Source organism: Salmo trutta, chromosome 18, assembly GCF_901001165.1.
Source record: "Salmo trutta chromosome 18, fSalTru1.1, whole genome shotgun sequence".
NCBI lineage: Eukaryota > Metazoa > Chordata > Actinopteri > Salmoniformes > Salmonidae > Salmo > Salmo trutta.
The window spans coordinates 58,741,831-58,763,385 of NC_042974.1; the positions used below are offsets into that span (position 1 = coordinate 58,741,831).

General features: G+C 41.0%; 1 protein-coding gene across 1 annotated transcript; it reads right to left on the bottom strand.

The window, feature by feature from the left end:
* Positions 1 to 14,361: 14,361 nt before the first annotated feature.
* znf511 (zinc finger protein 511) lies at positions 14,362 to 17,623 on the bottom strand. Its single transcript, XM_029699231.1, has 6 exons — positions 17,117 to 17,623; positions 16,458 to 16,531; positions 15,562 to 15,763; positions 15,309 to 15,442; positions 14,884 to 15,165; positions 14,362 to 14,544 (listed from the first exon to the last, which is right to left on the bottom strand). Exons 1-6 carry the CDS (start codon positions 17,315 to 17,317, stop codon positions 14,475 to 14,477), a joined length of 963 nt encoding a protein of 320 aa, XP_029555091.1. The 5' UTR covers positions 17,318 to 17,623; the 3' UTR covers positions 14,362 to 14,474.
* Between the last annotated feature and the right edge of the window lie 3,932 nt (positions 17,624 to 21,555).

A 21,555-nucleotide genomic window follows, 5' to 3' on the forward strand; every position in this document is an offset into this window, starting at 1 on the left:
TCACACACACTTCCTTCTCCTTTTTTTCACCCTTTATTTTGCTTTTATTGTTTTTCATCAACACTATTAAAATTTCCCTAAAAGTGAACATATTTCAATTATGCTTTGATAGTGATGAGTAGTCCATTTACTACTGATTACTGCGAAGGTGAGGGAGCCATAAGTACTCAACACATACCATGATTGAGTGAACCATTTAATTCAGACATACCCCAACAATTAGACTCCTATGGCTAGGGGAAATTGCTTGATCCACACAACTTTTGTGGTGTTTCAACAATATAATTATATTTCTATGGTTGGTTCCAACTTTGATGGTAGGAAGGGTAGGCTGGTAGCTGTTCAGGAAAACAGTGATTTTAGCTCTATGGGGATTGACTGACTCTCATGCATGTATCCACTGACTCTGAGATTTAATTTGATTGATTAGGTCTTTGTTTTTGCTATTCAATCTATTTTGCTGTTGATTTTTATGAATAGATTTTTTCAAAATAATACATTGTTTCATTCCAGTCTTCCCACTGGGCACACACTGGTTGAATCAAAATTGTGTCCACATCATTTCGATGAAATTATGTTGAACCAACATCGAAAGAAGTTGAATTCACGTCTGTGCCCAGTAGGTTTGTCTTTGAGATGTCATTTATGTTTTATGTTTAGATTATACAATATGGATATGGGCACATAAAGTGAACAAGAAGCAGAAGCAGCAACACCACCATTCATCATCATCACTACCATAATTTATATAATTAACATCCTATCTTTCATCATCATCACCACACCTCAATAATTTCTGCCACAGATAGAGCTCATCACTTATGATAAACAATAATGTTTTCTCTCTCAATTAGATAAGAATAGCTTCTACCATGTTTTGTCATCTTCAGTCGCATGAGGGATATCACGTGGTTTATTCTACCGTCTCACTAGCTGTGAGCCTGGCTATTGATTCCGGTTTAACGGACTGATTATTGGTTATTTCCAACATTCCGTGGAAGAAAACTAGCGCTGTGGGGTAAGACTATACATTTGTTTTTATAATTAGTCTATTTATGAGCAGTACATTGCGATCATTATAATCTTAATTCTTATGAACTATAGTAGTCTGATTCCCGACAATAAAATAGGTGTACAATGTAAAATAAAGTAAGCAGGAAATAAGAAATGGCGATACAGATACAGAAATGGCTCATCTCTCATCAATGCGCACGAAAGGCACTAAAAAACCGTTACATCTTTCTGAATCAAGCGCGTAATATTGGTTATATATTGTGTTCCCACAGCCCTATTCAAACTCACATTTCTTTCTATCGCTATAAGCAAACCAATTACTATATTGTATTTTCAACCAAGTTATTTTTTCACCTGACACAAGATGTGTTATAGAGAATTAAGCATCTATATCGGGCATTACATATAGTCTATTCTGGAGACGGACGGGAAGAGGTAGCGGCTGAGTCAGAGAAGTAGAGCGTTAGAGAAAGCCAGAGAGAGCATCCTCTGTGTTGTTGCCTGTTCTGTTTATAACTGACCTACTTTAACCCATATGGTGCACTATAGGGAATAGGGTGCCATTTGGGATGTACAGTCTTTCTCCTTCGTTCAACGTCTCAGCTGCTGTTCCTCTATCCATACCATTGCATGGGGGGAGTGGACCAGTGACGTCATTTTAATATCTATACATGATATCTAGGGTAGGGTGAACTGTATTTTATTTATCCTTTATACCTGTAGATGATCATTGAAATAAAAACATATATTTGAAAAGAAAGACCTGCCCCAAGACAGCAACAACTTGGCATACTCAATGAAAAGGGGGGACTAGAGATGTGAGCAGGCTGTACATCAAGGCTTCATCTCAATAGTCTAAAGTGGCTTCCTCTCTGTGCCTCCATTCCTTCAACTGTACTGATGTAAAATAACTCGACAGGTGGAAGCAAAGGAAGCCACTGTAGACTATTGAGATTAGGATTGCAAAGGGAGGGTATATTACTGGAAACTACCAGTAAACTACCAGTATTTTGGTATCTTTCAAGAATTGTACGCAATCTATCACAAGACATTCAGTGGCCCTTTTTGGTGCTCAGATTATCACAGGCGGCTGTAATTATCTCTGGCCCTCTCTCTGACATTATCACATGTAATATACAGTATATGAAATAATTAAATAAGATGACAAAAAAAGAGAATTACAAAGCTGTAAAACATTATCCTAAATATAAACCCATTAATTTAGTGAATAACATTGGTGTTTAATATCTGGGTTTCAGCATGAAATATCCTAGATATATTTTTTACACACTTTTATTTATTTTACTCTGTCAATATGTATTTGTTGTCAATGTTTAGGCTGTTGGCTGTTGTGAAAAAAGTCCATAGTTGGACGAGTTGCAGAGGTAATTGAAAATGCTTTTTTCATTAATTAGGCTATCTACTAGAAACTCATTGACAATTATGGACACAGATAGAAAATGAATAATATATATGAATACATTTTTTTAAAGTTATTCAAGTATAAATTACCTAAATTACAATAGATTGCCATATATTTTCTGTTAATTACCAAAATTACTGAAGATTCCGGTAACTTTAGTAAATTACTGGTAGCTTTGCAACCCTAATTGAGATAGAGGAGAGGAAGACACTGTAGATAAATTGAGAAGGAGGAGTGGAAAGGAAGTTATTGTAGACTATTGAGATGGAGGATGATGAAGAGGTGATGAAGCCACTGAAGACGAGTGAGATTAATCCACTGTAGACTATTGAGATGAAGTAAAGGACAAGAGAGAAATCCACTGTAGACTATTGAGATGGAGGAGAGGAAGCCGCTGTATGGAGATTAACCCCATTATGTCTTGTCCTGTTGTTTCCAGACAGATAGGCGTCTGGTGATGGAGCAGCGGCTGGTGGCTACGTGCTGGTTGTGTCTCCTGCTCTTTGCCTTGCTGTGTGAGCCTGTCCTGTCCAAGGGCGGCCGTGGGGGGGGCAGGGGTTCATCTCGGGACTCGTCTCGTAGCAGTGGCCGTTTCCGTATCAGGACCCATTCAACAAAGGCCTGGTTCAAGACCATGCCTGGGCGCTCATCCCCAGTGCGTGTTGCGAGCGCGGCGGCTGCTGGTGCGGCAGTTGCATTAACAGCTGATAGATTGTACCGCTCAGCCTACCGGTGCAGTCATGTCAACTCGGATTATGATGGGGAGGATTACAATAGGACCGTTTGCTACATGACCAGAGTGTCAGGATCCAATCAGAACCAACCGTCACTCTCATATATCTCTGTCATCATCGTCGCTTCTGTATTCCCCAGATATGTTCACATATTAGAGAATATACTTTAGATGCGTATATTTGTTAGATAATGATATTTATGATTTAATAAGGCAAAATAATCAGCATACATGTAGAGGAGCCTTGTGGCTTGTTCTACAAGTCTGTTATCATGCCTTGGAGAGGCAAAGCTTGTTTAGCCTCTGGGTCAGAAGTCAGGATGGCCAGACAATGGTGGAAACTAAAATGTATAAGTTTAAAGGAGTGTTGACAAGTCAGCATCACATTATTTGTGGGTAAAAAATCTTTCACTTAAAGTAGCTGTCCAGTGTTCAAGATTTGTATGAAATATTACTGAATAATGAATTACAATATGATTGAAATGAGTAATAAAGTATGTTAAAAAGCAGCTTTTCTTTGTACCCATGCTTGTCCTGTTCACAAACAACAGATTGGTGTGGGTGTGGGCGTATACCGGTCAATATACAGTTTAAGTCAGAAGTAAACAAACACTTAGGTTGGAGTCATTAAAACTCATTTTTCAACCACTCCACAAATGTCTTGTTAACAAACTATAGTTTTGGCCAATCAGTTAGGACATCTACTTTGTGCATGATACAAGTAATTTTTCCAACAATTCTTTACAGACAGATTATTTCACTTATAATTCACTGTATCACAATTCCAGTAGGTCAGAAGTTTACATACACTAAATTGACTGTGCCTTTAAAGAGTTGGGAAAATACCAGAAAATGATGTCATGGCTTTAGAAGCTTCTGATAGGCTAATTTATATAATTTGAGTCAATTGGAGGTGTACCTGTGGATGTATTTCAAGGCCGACTTTCAAACTCAGTGCCTCTTTGCCTGACATCATGGGAAAATCAAAAGAAATCAGCCAAGACCTCAGAAAAAAAAATTGTAGACCTCCACAAGTCCGGTTCATCGTTGGGAGCAATTTCCAAACACCTGAAGGTACCACGTTCATCTGTACAAACAATAGTACGCAAGTATAAACACCATGGGACCACACAGCCGTCATACCGCTCAGGAAGGAGACACGTTCTGTCTCCTAGAGATGAACGTACTTTGGTGCGAAAAGTGCAAATCAATCCCAGAACAACAGCAAAGGACCTTGTGAAGATGCTGGAGGAAACAGGTACAAAAGTATCTATATCCACAGTAAAACGAGTCCTATATCGACATAACCTGAAAGGCCGCTCAGCAAGGAAGAAGCCACTGCTCCATAACTGCCATAAAAAAGCCAGGCTACGGTTTGCAACTGCACATGGGGACAAAGATCGTAGTTTTGGAGAAATGTCCTCTGGTCTGATGAAACAAAAATAGAACTGTTTGGCGATAATGACCATCTTTATGTTTGGAGGAAAAAGGGGGAGGCTTGCAAGCCGAAGAACACCATTCCAACCGTGAAGCACAGGGGTGGCAGCATCATGTTGTGGGGGTGCTTTGCTGCAGGAGGGACTGATGCCCTTCACAAAATAGATGGCATCATGAGGAGGAAAACTATGTGGATATATTGAAGCAACATCTCAAGACATCAGTCAGGAAGTTAAACCTTGGTCACAAATGGGTCTTCCAAATGGACAATGACCCCTAGCATACTTCCAAAGTTGTGGCAAAATGGCTTAAGGACAACAAAGTCAAGGTATTGGAGTGGCCGTCACAAAGCCATGACCTCAATCCTATAGAGAATTTGTGGGCAGAACTGAAAAAGCGTGTGCAGCAAGGAGCCCTACAAACCTGACTCAGTTACACCAGCTCTGTCAGGAGGAATGGGCCAAAATTCACCCAACTTATTGTGGAAAGCTTGTGGAAGGCTACGCAAAATGTTTGACCCAAGTTAAACAATTTAAAGGCAATGCTACCAAATACTAATTGAGTGTATGTAATCTTCTGACCCACTGGGAATATGATGAAATAAATAAAAGCTAAAATAAATCATTTTCTACTATTATTCTGACATTTCACATTCTTAAAATAAAGTGGGGATCCTAACTGACCTAAAACAGGGAATTTTTACTAGGATTAAATGTCAGGAACTTCTGACTTCAACTCTATTAGCAATATTGTGAAGCAGCTCTCCAAAATGTCAGGTTTGGTATTAAATATTTCCAAAAGTGAGATGTTTGTTCTGAAGGATTAAAGTGCATCCTGGTCTTCTTTTTGTTATGAAGCATTCACTGAGTGTACAAAACATTAGGAACACCTTCCTAGTATTGGGTTGCAACCTCTTTTGCCCTCAGAACAGCTTAATTAGTTGGGGCATGGACTCAACAAGGTATCAAAAGTGTTCCACAGGGATGCTGGCCAATGTTGACTCCAATGCTTCCCACAGTTGTTTAAAGCCATGAAGTGCTTTGAAAGACTGGTCATGGCTCACATCAACACCATCAACCCAGAAACCCGTTCCCCACTACAATTTGCATAACACCCCAACAGATCCACAGATGACGCAATCTCTAATGCACTCCACACTGCCCTTTCCTACCTGGACAAAAGGAACACCTACGTGAGAATGCTGTTCGTTGACTACAGTTCAGCGTTCAACACCATAGTGCCCACAAAGCTCATCACGAAGCTAAGGTTCCTGGGACTTTCTGGACTTTCTGATGGGCCACCCCTAGGTGGTAAAGGTAGGCAACAACACATCTGCCACGCTGATCCTCAACACAGGGGCCCCTCAGGGGAAAGTGCTTAGTCCCCTCCTGTACTCCCTGTTCACCCACGGCTGTGTGGCCACGCACAACTCCAACACCAGTATTAAGTTTGCCGACGACACAAAAGGTGGTAGGCCTGATCAACGACAATGTCAGAGATCTGACCATCGAAAGTGTTGCAGTGGAGTGGGTCGAGAGCTTCAAGTTCCTTGGTGTCCACATCCCTAACAAACTATCATGCAAACACACCAAGACAGTCGTGCAGAGGGCACAACAATGCCTATTCCACCTCAAGAGACTGAAAAGATTTGGCATGGGTTCTCAGATCCACACAAAGTTCTACAGCTGCACCATCGAAAGCATCCTGACTGGTTGCATCAAGGCCTGATTTGGCAACTGCTCGGCTTCTGACCACTAGGCGCTACAGAGAGGAGTGTGTACAGCCCAGTACATCACTGGGGCCAAGCTTCCTGCCATCCAGGACCTATACCAGCCGGTGTCAGAGGAAGGCCCTAAAAATTGTCAAAGACTCCAGCCTCCCTAATCATAGACTGTTCTCTCTGCTACCACACGGCAAGCTGTACCAGAGCACCAAGTCTAAGTCCAAAAGGCTCCTTAAAATCTTCTACCCCAAGCCATTAGACTGCTAAACAATTAATCAAATGGCTACCTGGACTATTTGCATTGACCCCCTTTTTACGCTTCTGCTACTTACTGTTTATTGTCTATGCATAGTCACTTTACCCCTACCTACATGTACAGTACCAGTCAAAAGTTTGGACACACCTACTCATTCAAGGGTTTTTCTTTATTTTTACACTGTAGAAAAATAGTGAAGACATCAAAACCATGAAATAACACATATGGAATCATGTAGTAACCAAACAAGTGTTAAACAAATCAAAACATTTTTTATATTTGAGATTCTCCAAAGTAGTCACCCTTTGCCTTGACACAAATACCTTAGCCGGCCCACAAGAATGGAATGGTCTACCGTATTAAAAGCTTTGGCCAAGTCAATAGAAATAGTAGCACAATATCGCTTACAATCAAGGACAATGGTGACATCATTGAGGACCTTTAAGGTTGCAGTGACACATCCATAACCTGAGCAGAAACCAGATTGCATACCTGAGAGAATACTATAGACATCAAGAAAGCCAGTCAGTTGATTTTTTGATAAACAGGGCAAAATAGAAATAGGCCTATAACAGTTAGGAACAGCTTGATCTCCCCCATTTAAATAAAGGACTAACTGTGGCTGCCTTCCAAGCAATGGGAACCTCCCCAGAAAGGAGAGACAGGTTAAAACGGTTGGAGATAGGCTTGGAAATTATAGGGGCAGTAACCTTAAAGAAGAAAGTGTCTAAACCATCTGACCCAGATGTTTTTTGGGGGTCAAGTTTAAGGAGCTCCTTTAGCACCTTGGAATCAGTGCCTGCCTGCAGGGAGAAACTTTGTAAGGCCGGGGAAAAAGAGGGAGAAGCATCGGGGGTGGAAGATGAGGAAATGTTGGACGGGCAAGGAGGCATGACTATGTCAAATAGGAATCTGGACTTAATGAAGTGGTGATTAAAGAGCTCAGCCATGTGCTCTTGTCAGTAACAACCACATCATCAACATTAAGAGACATGGGCAGCTGTGAGGAGGAGGGTTTATTCTCCAGGTCTTTAACCGTTTTCCAGAACTTCTTGGGGTTAGACCCAGAGAGAGAGAACTGCTTCTTAAAGTAACTCACTTTGGCATTCCGGATAGCCTGAGTGCACTTATATACTTAATTAAATAAATAAATCTGCATTGTTGTTTAAGGACTTGTAAATAAGCAGTTCACGGTAAGATCTACATCTGTTGTACTCGACGGATGTGATAAATTATTTGATTTCAAGTTGGCTGGATGTCCTTAGGGATGTCCTTCTTGATACACACGGTAAATTGTTCAATGTAAAAAAAAACATCAATGTTGCAGTTCTTGACACCCTCAAACCTGTGCGCCTGGCATGTAGTACCATACCCCGTTCAACAGCACTTCAATATTTGTCTTGCCCATTCACCCTCTGAATGGCACACACTATCCATGTCTCAATTGTCTCAAGGCTCAAAAGTCCTTCTCTAGTCATCTATGTCATGGAAAGAGCAGGTGTTCCTAATATTTTGTACAGTCGTGACCAAATGTTTTGCGAATAAAGCAAATATTAATTTCCATAAAGTTTTCAGCTTCAGTGTATTTAGATATTTTTGTCAGATGTTACTATGAAATACTGAAGTATAATTACAAGCATTTCATAAGTGTCAAAGCCTTTTATTGACAATTACATGAAGTTGATGCAAAGTGTCAATATTTGCAATGTTTGCAAGACCTCTGCAATCCGCCCTGGCATGCTGTCAATTAACTTCTGGGCCACATCCTGACTGATGGCAGCCCATTCTTGCATAATCAATGCTTGGAGTTTGTCAGAATTTGTGGGTTTTTGTTTGTCCACCCACCTCTTGAGGATTGACCACAAGTTCTCAATGGGATTAAGGTCTGGGGTGTTTCCTGGCCATGGACCCAAAATATCAATGTTTTGTTCCCCGAGCAACTTAGTTATTACTTTTGCCATATGGCAAGGTGCTCCATCATGCTGGAAAAGGCATTGTTCGTCACCAAACTGTTCCTGGATGGTTGGGAGAAGTTGCTCTCGGAGGATGTGTTGGTACCATTCTTTATTCATGGCTGTGTTTTTAGGCAAAATTGTGAGTGAGCCCACTCCCTTGGCTGAGAAGCAACCCCACACATGACACAGGACTGATGGTAGCGCTCACCTTGTCTTCTCCGGACAAGCTTTTTTCCGGATGCCCCAAGCAATCGGAAAGGGGATTCATCAGAGAAAATGACTTTACCCCAGTCCTCAGCAGTCCAATCCCTGTACCTTTTGCAGAATATCAGTCTGTCCCTGATGTTTTTCCTGGAGAGAAGTAGCTTCTTTGCTGCCCTTCTTGACACCAGGCCATCCTCCAAAAGTCTTCGCCTCACTGTGCGTGCAGATGCACTCACACCTGCCTGCTGCCATTCCTGAGCAAGCTCTGTACTGGTGGTGCCCCGATCCCGCAGCTGAATCAACTTCAGCAAGCCCCAGGACCATCTCCTAAACTTTCTTGGGCGCCCTGAAGCCTTCTTCACAACAATTGAACCGCTCTCCTTGAAGTTCATTTGCATGGCAAAGAGGGACTTTGCAATTAATTGCAATTCATCTGATCACTCTTCATAACATTCTGGAGTATATGCAAATTGCCATCATACAAACTAAGGGAGCAGACTGTGAAAATTAATATTTGTATCATTCTCAGAACTTTTGGCCACGACTGTACACTCAGTCAGTGTATGTTTGTGATAGATTGCAGTTGGTCTTCTTTTTATTAGCAGTAATTTTCCATGAAGAAAAATTGTGGGACTGTGATTTGTCTTTGCTTTATCCAAACCCCTCCAACACACACACAAACACACACAGGGACGTTGGAGTAACATGGTCAAATATTTGAGATTCGAACTAGCAAACCCATCTCTCTAAACTCTAGGCTAACTGCCACCCCTTCCTTGGTGCTTTGGTTTGATGTAATATTGCAGTCTAACTCTATTTAGTGCTAAAAGGGCTTCTTTCGGAAGTTTACATACACCTTAGCCAAATACATTTAAACTCAGTTTTTCACAATTCCTGACATTTAATCCTAGAAAAAAATTCCCTGTTTTAGGTCAGTTAGGATCACCACTTTATTTTAAGAATGTGAAATGTCAGAATAATAGTAGAAAATGATTTATTTCAGCTTTCTTAAATCACATTCCCAGTGGGTCAGAAGTTTACATACACTCAACTACTATTTGGTAGCATTGCCAACGTTTTGGGTAGTCTTCCACAAGCTTCCCACAATAAGTTGGATGAATTTTGGCCCATTCCTCCTGTCAGAGCTGGTGTGACTGAGTCAGGTTTGTAGGCCTCCTTGCTTGTCGGTGATCAGGCCTACCACCGTTGTGTCATCAGCAAACTTAATGGTGTTGGAGTCGTGCTTGGCCACGCAGTCGTGGGTGAACAAGAAGCACAGGAGGGTGCTAAGTACCCTTCCCCAGATCTGTGCCTCGACACAATCCTGTCTCGAAGCTCTACAGACAATTCCTTTGACCTCACTGCTTGTTTTTTTCTCTGAGATGCACTATCAACTGTGGGACCTTATATAGACAGGTGTGTGTCTTTTCAAATCATGTCCAATCAATTGAATTTACCATTTACCACAGGTGGACTCCAATCAAGTTGTAGAAACATCAAGGATGATCAATGGAAACAGGATGCACCTGAGCTCAATTTCGAGTCTCAGCAAAGGGTCTGACTACGTATGTAAATAAGGAATTTCTGTATTTTACAAACCTGTTTTTGTTTTGTCATTATGGGGTAGTGTGTGTGTGTGTGTGTAGATTGATCAGGAAAAAAAGTACTTTTATCCATTTTATAATAAGGCTGTAACGTAACATACTTTCCAAATGCACATCATTGTTAACAACCCCTTGCCATGGGGGACATGGTAGCAGGACACAATGTAAATATACAGACTGAAAGTGTGGAGAGAGCTCGTCCATCAGCATGACAAATATTAGTAAATTCCTGCATTCTATTCATGCTGCCCGAGACACAGGTAGGTGTGGGGGGGCATACAAGCCGTCAACAATTTATTAAATGCGCAATTTGCCTAAATGGTGTGAAGTCATTACTTCCAGCTGTTTTTAATTGACACAAGATTGTTAATTAGACACGCACAAATTATCGAATCTGTTTTCTATGTAAACTTTCTAAATGTCGACAAAAACAATTACTGGACAAGTTAATGGAAACATAGCTACTGTTGCCTAGGGTCTTGTTTTCGAGACTACATCTGCAACATGTTGCTGCCGATATTTACTCATAAGTCAATGGTTGCTGATATTGCAGCGCCATCATATGGGAGAATGGCAAAATTGGGCCAATGTAGACCTAGTCTCCTGGCTTGCCTTTTTCAGATAAACCTAGGGTGAGCTTCAACTTTATTTTTATGAAGTTGAAGCTCATTTACTGCATTTCTATACAATGTAAAAACGAATAGTATTTGGATTACAAAAAACAAGCTACATTTAGTCCAACCATTACGTTGGCTGCTGTAGCTTCATTTAACTTCTCTTGGGTAGGGGGCAGTATTTTCACGGCCGGATGAAAAACATACCCAAATTAAACTGCCTACTACTCGGGCCCAGAAACTAGAATATGCATATTATTAGTAGATTTGGATAGAAAACACTCTGTTTGAATGATGTCTGTGAGTATAACAGAACTCATATGGCAGGCAAAAATCTGAGAAAAAATCCAACCAGGAAGTTGAAAATCTGAGGCTGTAGTTTTTTAAAATTAATTCCCTTTCTAAACTACAGTGACTTAGGGGTCATTTTTCACTTCCTACGGCTTCCACTAGATGTCAACAGTCTTCAGAAAGTTGTTTGAGGCTTCTATGGTGAATTTTGAGGGAATAACAGCCGGTTCAAGCAGTGGACTGTCTGAGGTCATGTAGTTACTTCATGCGTGTTCACTCATGGCTAGCATTTTTTTTTCTTCTGTAATGAATATTATCGATTATTTATGTCACAACAAGGATTGATTGTAAACATCGTTTGACATGTTTCTACAAACGGTAATGGAACTTTTGAGCTTTTCGTCAATTGATTTGCGCTCCCGCCATCGTGCCTTTGGAATAGTGTTCTGGACGCGCCAACAAAACGGAGGTATTTGGACATAAATGATGGACTTTATCGAACAAATGAACATTTCTTGTGGAATTGAGAGTCCTGCGAGTGCATTCCGCCGAGGATCAGCAAAGGTAAGGAAAGATTTATAACACTAATTTAGAGTTTTGTTGATGCCAGAACTTGGCGGGTAACTGTATAGCTTGCATTGATGGCTGAACTCTGTACTCAGAATATTGAACAATGTGTTTTCTCCGTAAAGTTATTTTGAAATCTGACACAGCGGTTGCATTAAGAAGTAGTATATCTATAATTCGTTATTTTGTCAACGTTTATGATGAGTATTTCTGTAAATTAATGTGCACATTCACCGGAAGTTTTGGGAGGCAAACATTTTCTGAACATCACGCGCCAATGTAAAATGCTGTTTTTGGATATAAATATGAACTTGATCGAACAAAACATTCGTATTGTGTAACATGATGTCCTATGAGTGTCATCTGATGAAGATCATCAAAGGTTAGTGCTTAATTTTAGCTGTATTTCTGGTTTTTGTGACACCTCTCCATGCTAGGAAAATGGCTGTTCGCTTTTCTTGTTTAGGTGGTGTCCTAACATAATCTAATGTTTTTGCTTTCGCTGTAAAGCCTTTTTGAAATCGGACAATGTGGTTGCATTAAGGAGAAGTGTGTCTTTAAGATGGTGTAAAATAGTCGTATGTTTGAGAAATTTGAATTATGAGATTTTTGTTGTTTTGAATTTGCCGCCCTGCTATTTCACTGGCTGTTGGGAGTGTGTCCCGCAGGTGGGACGGTCACGTCCCACATACCCAAGAGAGGTTAACTCAGTCGACAGGGGACTTAACATTCTACAAACATGTCATAAAGCAATTAGCTGCTACGCACTAGCTCAGCACCGGGATTAATAACTGTAGTTTAGGTTCATGCTATGTCAAACAGAAGTTACCAAGACATCTACAGCCATCTCCACCTCTGCACTGTTTTGAGAGAAAAGTTTTGCTCTTCACTGCAGCTGCATCCATGTACTCTCCATAGTCCTAAAGCCAGCCAGGCATACAGCCTTCCCACCTGCTCCGAGGAGTCCACATGGTCTTAAAACATACTCTCTACTACCGCTAAACAGCCTGCCCGTCAGCATGGTCCTAAAGCAAGCCTCTAATAACACTAATCGCAGACCTGACAGCACTGTCAAACTTTTTAGAGTACCAGACGCACGGGGCAAATTGGAGATTCATGTGCTTTGACATTATGGATCACACCTGGTTCAGATCAGTCCTCTGAAAAGGTATTTACAGAACATAAATAATAGATTCATACTGATGAGTACAGAACATATAAAATAAATATATGTTTTGTGGAATTAGCACAGACGGTCTATGTTTATTCCATTGCATGTACAGTGTAGAATGGAGATAAGAAAAACGTTGTAGATAATTAGCACATGCCCCCAAGTTTAGTCTCTATAGTAGAGGAATGCGTTGTCACCTCTCAAACAGGGCCAACCACTAGGGCCAGCTCACAAGTATAGGCTTTTTAGACACGGTTCCTAATCAACACTAAAAGCTAAATCTTTTTGAGAAAAAAATAAAATAAATAAATTAAATTTAAAAAAAAAATCGCATCGACACAGACCAAACTGGCTACACAAAGCTTAAGTAGGCTACTGCAAAGGGAATCTGAACACTGTTCGCTAGAAGAGTCCGGTGCTTCAGCCTATGTAAAGGTGTCTATTGTATTTCTTTGCAGCATATACATTTCAGATTTTTGAAATTGATCTCAAATCTTGTGCAAAGACATTTTAGAAGCATTGCCTCTATAGCTAACACCGGACACTCATTCATTCTTCATCGCGCAGTCTTCTAAACTCCTGACTCCATTTAATGCCATGATGTTTATATTTATTTTTGATTATACTTTTGTAATGCTTTCTGTGATGTGGATTATAGTTAGTCTATCAGGTTGCGTGATCCTCATAATGTTACGTGGAAAATACAACTAATGGGACATATACATTTGATTCTATCACACTCGCGCAAATGCGACCCGTTCTTTTTCATATTTGCATTTAATTTCTTTCACTAGCAAATGTGAGTGAACTGCTGGCACTTTAGAGCCTACTGAATGTCCATCTTATGTTCGATAACTTTAGCTTCAGGCAATTAGTGTTTACCTTTCCACAACACACAGAGTCGAAAAGGGATTTGTCCATGTGTTTACGTACAGCTGAGTCGGCAAACTTGGCATCACAACAAACAGGAGGAGGGGCAGACACGGGGTAGCTACGTCGAATAATGATGTATTAATCTCCATGTCCGTTGACACAAACTCCGTACATGTCTGTGTGTTGCAGCTCGAGAATCGTGATGTTAGATTTACTCAGTGGATTTATTTTTTATGAATTGTGTTTTTTCAAAAAAGTACACATTACATTTTTTTTTATCTGGCTGTATTCATTTCTGCGTACTTTTAACTTGGATTTCGTACCTGCTTACATGGACAGAGAATTGCGTAGCTGGTACGCAAAATGCATGCATATTGGCAGGTCTGTAATCGCCTTTGCCTTTTCAATCTGGATTGGAATGATTTTAGTAGCTTATTTTAAATTGGTGTTGAGCTAGCTAGGGCATTACCAGTGCGATAACATTTGACACATTATCTTGAGTTTAACAAACATGATTTATTGTCGAAAATATTATTTTTAAAACACACGCCAGACCAGACCGATGCAAGGGTCGCATCCTGTCTAAGACTCATCACCTTTAAAGATTCTCTAAATCCTCCTGCCACGACCTCTGAACCCTTGGACAGAACCCTGGCCGAAACACACCGTCCTAGGAACCCTGGTGGAACAGAACACAGTCCACTAAACATACACAATCCATTCCTGAGAAGTGCACTACCGCGTCCCACGACAGCGGTTGTGTATATCCAGCTATACCCCTCCCATTGTTGTGGGACTTGGCTTCATTTTGCATAGTTAAAAAAATATAACAAAAATTGCATGGACTATGTAAAGGCATTGCAGTTCACCAGTCCCACTTCAAATGTATTATTCTATATTCATGTATGCATTCAGGGTCATTGCACATCGACTGTAGGTCTAAGGGAAATACAGTAGAATAATGTAGTGCACCATGTAGGAAATAGTGTGCCATTTGAGATTTGAAGTGAATACTGACCTGTAGGAGTGTCTCTCTCTGTTGTGCTGTGGTCTCTGTTGGTTTGTGGTGGGCTGGATGGTGACAGAGAGGATTGGGGCAGTATCATGATCTGTGGGCAGCTCTACTGTGTTAATTGGGATTCCTGCAGGGTCCAGGATACCTGGTTCCAGAGAGTGATTTATCTCCATATATTCCTCTTCCTCTGGTTGGTCAGGCAACACCTCACACACACCCTCAGGTTCACTCACACTCATGGACACCTCCATACTTGTGCCTTTCTGCGGCATATTCTTCTTCGCTCTGTAAGACAGGGGGGAATGCTTTATCCTCTACACACACATACTTCAATCACAGATTTTACCCAATGCTGATAGATGACTCATTCTGACACGCTTCCACCACCTGTTGGACACAGTGAGAACAACCCTTGAATTTGTGTTTACATTTTGATATTCTTGATCCTCTTCGCCTTGTCGAACATGAAGTCAGAAGGGTACTTATGGATCTTGATCATATGGTCTTTCCTCTGTTCTCTGGTTCTGAACTTCAAACCACAACCCTCCACTAGACACTGGTACTTGGGGGAAAAAAGAGAGAGTGAGAAACAGTGTGCATAGACTGGTCCAAGTCAAGGCCAGAGTGAGCAACATAGTGAGTGTGTGTGCACGTGTGTTTGTGTGCATGTATGTTAGCTACCATGTCCTGCCTTTCAGCCAGAATGCTGAAGAGCGAGTCGTGCCACTCCTGGATGTGGATGTCGAGCAGGCGAGCGGAGGGCAGCGACCTCTGGCAGGAAGAACACACGTGTCTGTGGAGCATGTTATAGTGATGCTCATAGTCCTCCACAGTACTGAACACCTGGCTACAGCCAGATATATGACACCTGAACTCACACTGCCTGAGAGAAGGAAAAAAAGGAGGGGTCAAGAGAGAAATACGGAAAGTCAACATGAAGGTTATTCTAATGACTTCAATTGACTTACTAAAAAAACTGTCTGAAGTACTATGTCAGTGTTTCTCCAGATATCACGGGACACAGAACAGTCTCATGAATCCCTCCACAATTGAACTTTGTACTAATAGAACTGCTGATCTGTATACTGGACACCATGGGACAGAAATAAAAAGTAGCTGAAGTCAAAAGATACTTTTGGTTCCATGTGAGAAGGCAGAAGCTGAAGATCAGCTCTATCAATTAGGCCTAATGCCATTTAGCAGAAACTAGACACTGACAATAAACTTATGTTTTGTGCCAGAAAGACATTGAATAATCAAGACTAAGGAAGCCATCATATCTTGAATGTGACTTGTCTTAGCATCTTGCATTTGTGAATGTGACTGCATGTACCCAGAACACTGTGTTAAAGCTGTTACTTCGACCGTGCCTCTGACTTTAACTTTTTTTTAACGGACTCAAGTCTATCACCTGACTAAGTAAACTTATCTGAAAATACTGCTCTTTAACAGTCATCAGCTATTTGTAACATTATGCCACATACGTCATTCTTTCCCATGCCCCACTGTATTACCATGTGAATGGGTTATACTGTAAAATCTGTTGTTGATCACCATGATAATGATAATATTGTTACCTGGCTGTAGGTGAGTCATAAGCTGGGCAGGTTGAGAGGTTCTGGAGGTACAGGTGTCTATGTATGTCCCCATCCTAACACACACACACACACACACACACACACACACACACGTCAGTTACACTGCTGTAGCTTCTCTGCATGTGACTATAACACTGCTGGTGGTGGCAATGATGGTGTATTACCACACTAAATATGTATTGTTTTAGTTATTATAAACATACATTTTATTACCCCGAATAGCCCATCTTATATAGCATATAATATAATCACTATGGTTACATAAGACAGATGGTTACCCTTCCCCTAACCTTAACTATTTTAGTTAAGACTAACCCATTGCCTAGCTAAAGTTAGCCACCTAACTAGAATCTGAACATATACGTTTAGCAAATACTTAAAATATTGAACGTTTTGAAAATTCGTAACATAATATGAATAGTAATTTGTTACATATACGAAATGAGTGATGGACATCCACAAATGAATACAATACTACGTTAAATGGACAGAATCATATGAAACGGTTGACCTGGTTGCATTTCCTTATCTGCGGTCATCAAAATGCTAAAGAGAAAATTGGTGAAAAACACAGAACACATAGGCTACATTCAGTTTTTCAGCGGTTATAGATTTAGCAGCAGCAGCAGCTAGATTACCTCAAAAAACTCGTGGTCCTTGTTGAGCAGTATTTGATGTGGAATGAAGGTGAACGTTAACCTCGCCTCCCTGTCCTGTGATGTGAACGAACTGAACAAACTCCCCGGTCTGAAGCCCACCTGCAATTTAGGAATTTCGTCGATTCGTAAATCAACCAAATCACTCGCTGTCAAAATCTGTATCAATTCAGGCTTCAGCATTGTAGCTAGTTTGCGAAAGAGGATTTTATGTCACTACCAAGTTCTCTGACATTACGAACCGATAACGACGAAAGTGTGTTGTTTTCAACGTCATGGCCGTGTAATGCCAAGGCAGAGTTGCCGCGTTCAAAACAACTGGGAACTCGGAAAATAGGAAGTCAAATAAAGAGAAAGTGGCCCAAGTTGGAATTCCGAGTTGGATGACGTACAAAATTATTTTTCCAAGACGGAGTTTTTTTTCCCGAGCTCCCAGTTGTTTTGAACGCACTGAAGTCGGAGCTTCACGAGTTTCTCGTTCCCAGTTGTTTTGAACGCGGAAAGTGCCTCGGCGTCACACGGCCATGACGTTCAAAACGTGCGACAGTTCAACGGTTTCCTACTTAGTCAACAACAAACTTTCGTGGTTATCAATTAGAAATTGACATAAGATATATTTAAAGGTCCGTGTACTTTAATTAATATTTCATATTAGACATGATACAAAACGAGTACAGGATCGTTCTTTGTTTATTTGATTTGAATTTGAAGTCAAACAACACAAACGGTTTAGTTTTTATTGTTTAAATTAAAGGAAATATGAAATAACGAGAAACTGAATAATGGTTTGATTATTCAAATATATTGTTTTTAATTATAAGTTCTGGTTCAACCCATGCACACGTTTTGGCCTATTAATAGTTGTGACTTTCTAACAACACAGAAAATTATAAATGGGTTGATCTTCATGATATTTATCTTACATATTATGTAATTGAATAAACATAAAGATTATTTAGGCCTATTGATTCTTTTTTTCTTCTCATTCCAATGATGTGATCATTGACAGTCAATGTAGTGGCGAACAGATGGAAGAAGAAGGAAAAGATGGCGGAAGTGGACGCTGATGTGGATCTTGAATCTAATGGTGTAATCAAGGAGAATTGTAATATTGTCTAAAAGAATGGAAAATGGAGCAAAGTAGCGTACAATGCTGAGAATGTCCCTTCTTACCAAAATTGAAGAATCCATTTGAGATATCCAAACTGGTGGAGAGTTCTGGGTAAAGTGAAGGCTATGAGGATCACGAGAGGCGGGCTTGTTTAGATGTTTTGTACTTCTGAGGATCAGAAGGAACGTGTGTTGCATCTCACTCGATTTGAGAAGTTTAACATGTCGTGTGTGTCTCTTCGGAACAGGCCCACTCAAGGGGATAATATCTGGCGTCTCGAGGGAAGTCGATGTTGCAGAAATGAAAAATATTCCTGGAATGATTGATGCATGTAGGGTGAATCATGTGGTGAATGAAGAAAAAGTGAAGAGTATCTGTTCTTTAGTTTTTTGAAGTGGAGTCTCTCTCTTCTCAAGTGCAGTTGGGGTATATAAACTACAGTCAGAGCATTTAACCCAAAACCAATGCAGTGTGATCACTAAAGCTTTTGGACATGTTTCAAGTGTTTGCAGAAGGGAGAAGCCAAGATGTACAAGTTGTGGAAAGGATCAAATGTTTTAAAAGTGATGAAAATGTGACATGTTGCAATTGTGGTGGGAACCATGAAGTCACGTCTTTGGAATACGCGACAAAGGTGAAAGAGAATGAGGTGGCCAAAGTCAGGGCTGTCCAGAGAATTTCATATGCAACAACTGTTAAAAGGGTTGAGGGTTTGAATGGTGCTCCTGAAGAGTCCATGGTGGTGGATAGGCCTTCACTGCAGGGGATGCCTTTCACCAGCAGGGCGCAGATATTTTAAAGGTTAAGAAGGTGGAATTTGTGGCCTTTATAGCTATAGTGATTAATGGCACTGCCAAGGTGGAGAGGAAGTCCTAGAAAATAGATATCATTATGGATGCAACAGAGCAGTTCCTGAGACTGAAAGAATTCTCAGCAGAGGAGTTGAATGGAGTATTGTCACAAGCCATACCAACCCTCTCAGGCCCTGGCCTAGAGCCTGAGATATGGACATTTGAAGTGGGAGTCTTGGTTTTGTACAATTTTTACTTGAATGGATTGTTAGTTTTCCCTATCACCTATGGATGTTCTTTTTACCTTGTTTTTTTTCAACCCATTCCAGTTGGTGGAGGCTTTTTGGGTTATAATACACCATTTACATTTTAGTCATTTAGCAGACAGGAGCAATTAGGGCGAAGTACCTTGCTCAAGGGCACATCAGTAGATTTTTTTACCTAGTCGGCTCGGGGAATTGAACCAGTGACCTTTTGCTTACTGACCCAACACTCTAACCACTAGGCTACCTGCTGCCATAAAACCCACAGAATAACTTATGGTAGTGGGTCATGTGACCAGTCCAAATTTGCCCAGGTCAGTGAGACAGCCACTTCCACAACTTTTACAACCTTAAGCACTTTAACCTGTAGTCTTGTGGATAGGCTCAATAACATGCAACTTATCACCACAAGCTTCAGTGCCTACGAGCTTAGACAACAATCAATAGATTTTACAGGAAAGCATGAATGTCATTCGATATTCAATTATAGAGGCATTATTTACCATGGGCAGGCAAGCCGGGGTCTGGTAAAATTTGTGCCAATGACCAATGATTTACACAGTGGTCATAACCAAGAGTGAACAGTTTCTAGTTTTGTCGATTTCAGGATCTGGATATTTCTGATGAGCCTATAAACCTACATCAATAATTAGGTATGATATAAAAACTTAGCTCTTTCAACAGACCTATGAGATGATGTGTCCTTTGAAACTCTCAGATGCGCAACCGAGTGTTTAAGACCTGACCCGTCCGGTCTCTCCTGGACTGTATCACCTTAGGTGACATTCCCGGGGAAAAGTCCCTCACAGTTCAACAGCCAAGTTGGCAATGCTATTAAGCTATGATTTACAACGTTTATTTGTCTAAATATGTAGGCTACTATGCCTTTACAATGCAGGGGCGCAGAGCAGCTCGCCATATAGCTTGATGGGGGGCATCGGATAAATTACTTCCCAGTGATTTCACACATTGGTATTTTTGCAGAATCCTAGCCTTGATTGTCAGGGAAATGTTCTGTATAAGTATAGGCTACTTTGACTGGACAATTAGCCTACGATACAAAAAAGCTACTATTGAATAGGCCAAAAGTATAGCCTATCCATTTAGCGAAATTAATGATTGAAGACAGGATTTATGCAGTCTTCCACGGTGCCCGTCTCTATACCAGTGGTGTCGGTCAAGCGGTAATGCGTCCATAGGCCTATTAGAAACTGTACATCTGCCCTGCTTGAGGCAGGACTCAAATGCTACATTGAAATATCACATTTACATAAGTTTTCAGACCCTTTACTCAGTACTTTATTGAAGCACCATTGGTAGCAACTACAGCCTCGAGTCTTTGGTATGACGCTACATGCTTGGCACACCTGTATTTGGGGAGTTTCTCCCATTCTTCTCTGCAGATCCTCTCAAACTCAGTCAGGTTGGACGGGGAGCGTTGCTGCACAGCTATTTTTAGGTCTCTCCAGAGATGTTTGATCGGGTTCAAGTCCGGGCTCTGGCTGTGCCACTCAGGGACATTCAGAAACTTGTCCTGAAGCCACTCCTGCATTGTCTTGGCTGTGTGCTTAGGGTCATTGCTCTGTTGGAAGGGGAACCTTAGCTCCAGTCTGAGGTCCTGAGCGCTCTGGAGCATTTTTTAATCTAGGATCTCTCTGTACTTTGCTCCGTTCATCTTTGCCTCAATCCTGACTAGTCTCCTAGTCCCTGCCGCTGAAAAACATCCTCACAGCTGCCACCACCATGCTTCACCGTAGGGATGGTGCCAGGTTTCCTCCAGAGGTGACACTTGGCATTCTGGCAAAAGAGTTCAATGTTGGGTTCATCAGACCAGAGAATCTTGTTTCTTATAGTCTGAGAGTCCTTCAGGTGCCTTTTGGCAAACTGCAAGCGGGCTTTCATGTGCCTTTTACTGAGGAGTGTCTTCCGTCTGGCCGCTCTTCCATAAAGGCCTGATTGATGGAGTGCTGCCGAGATGGTTGTCCTTCTTGAAGGTTCTTCCATTTCCACAGAGGAACTCAATAGCTCTGTCAGAGTGACCATCGGGTTCTTGGTCTCCTCCCTGAACAAGGCCATTCTCCCCCGATTGCTCAGTTTGACCGGGTGCCCAGCTCTAGGAAGAGCCTTGGTGGGTTTACAAACATATATTGTGATAAATGGATTTGAAACTTGTATCTCATTATTGTAAATGGTGAAATAAGTAGAGTCAGTTATAATTATAATGGTTTAGCAAGATAATAAGAAAAGACGATCAGT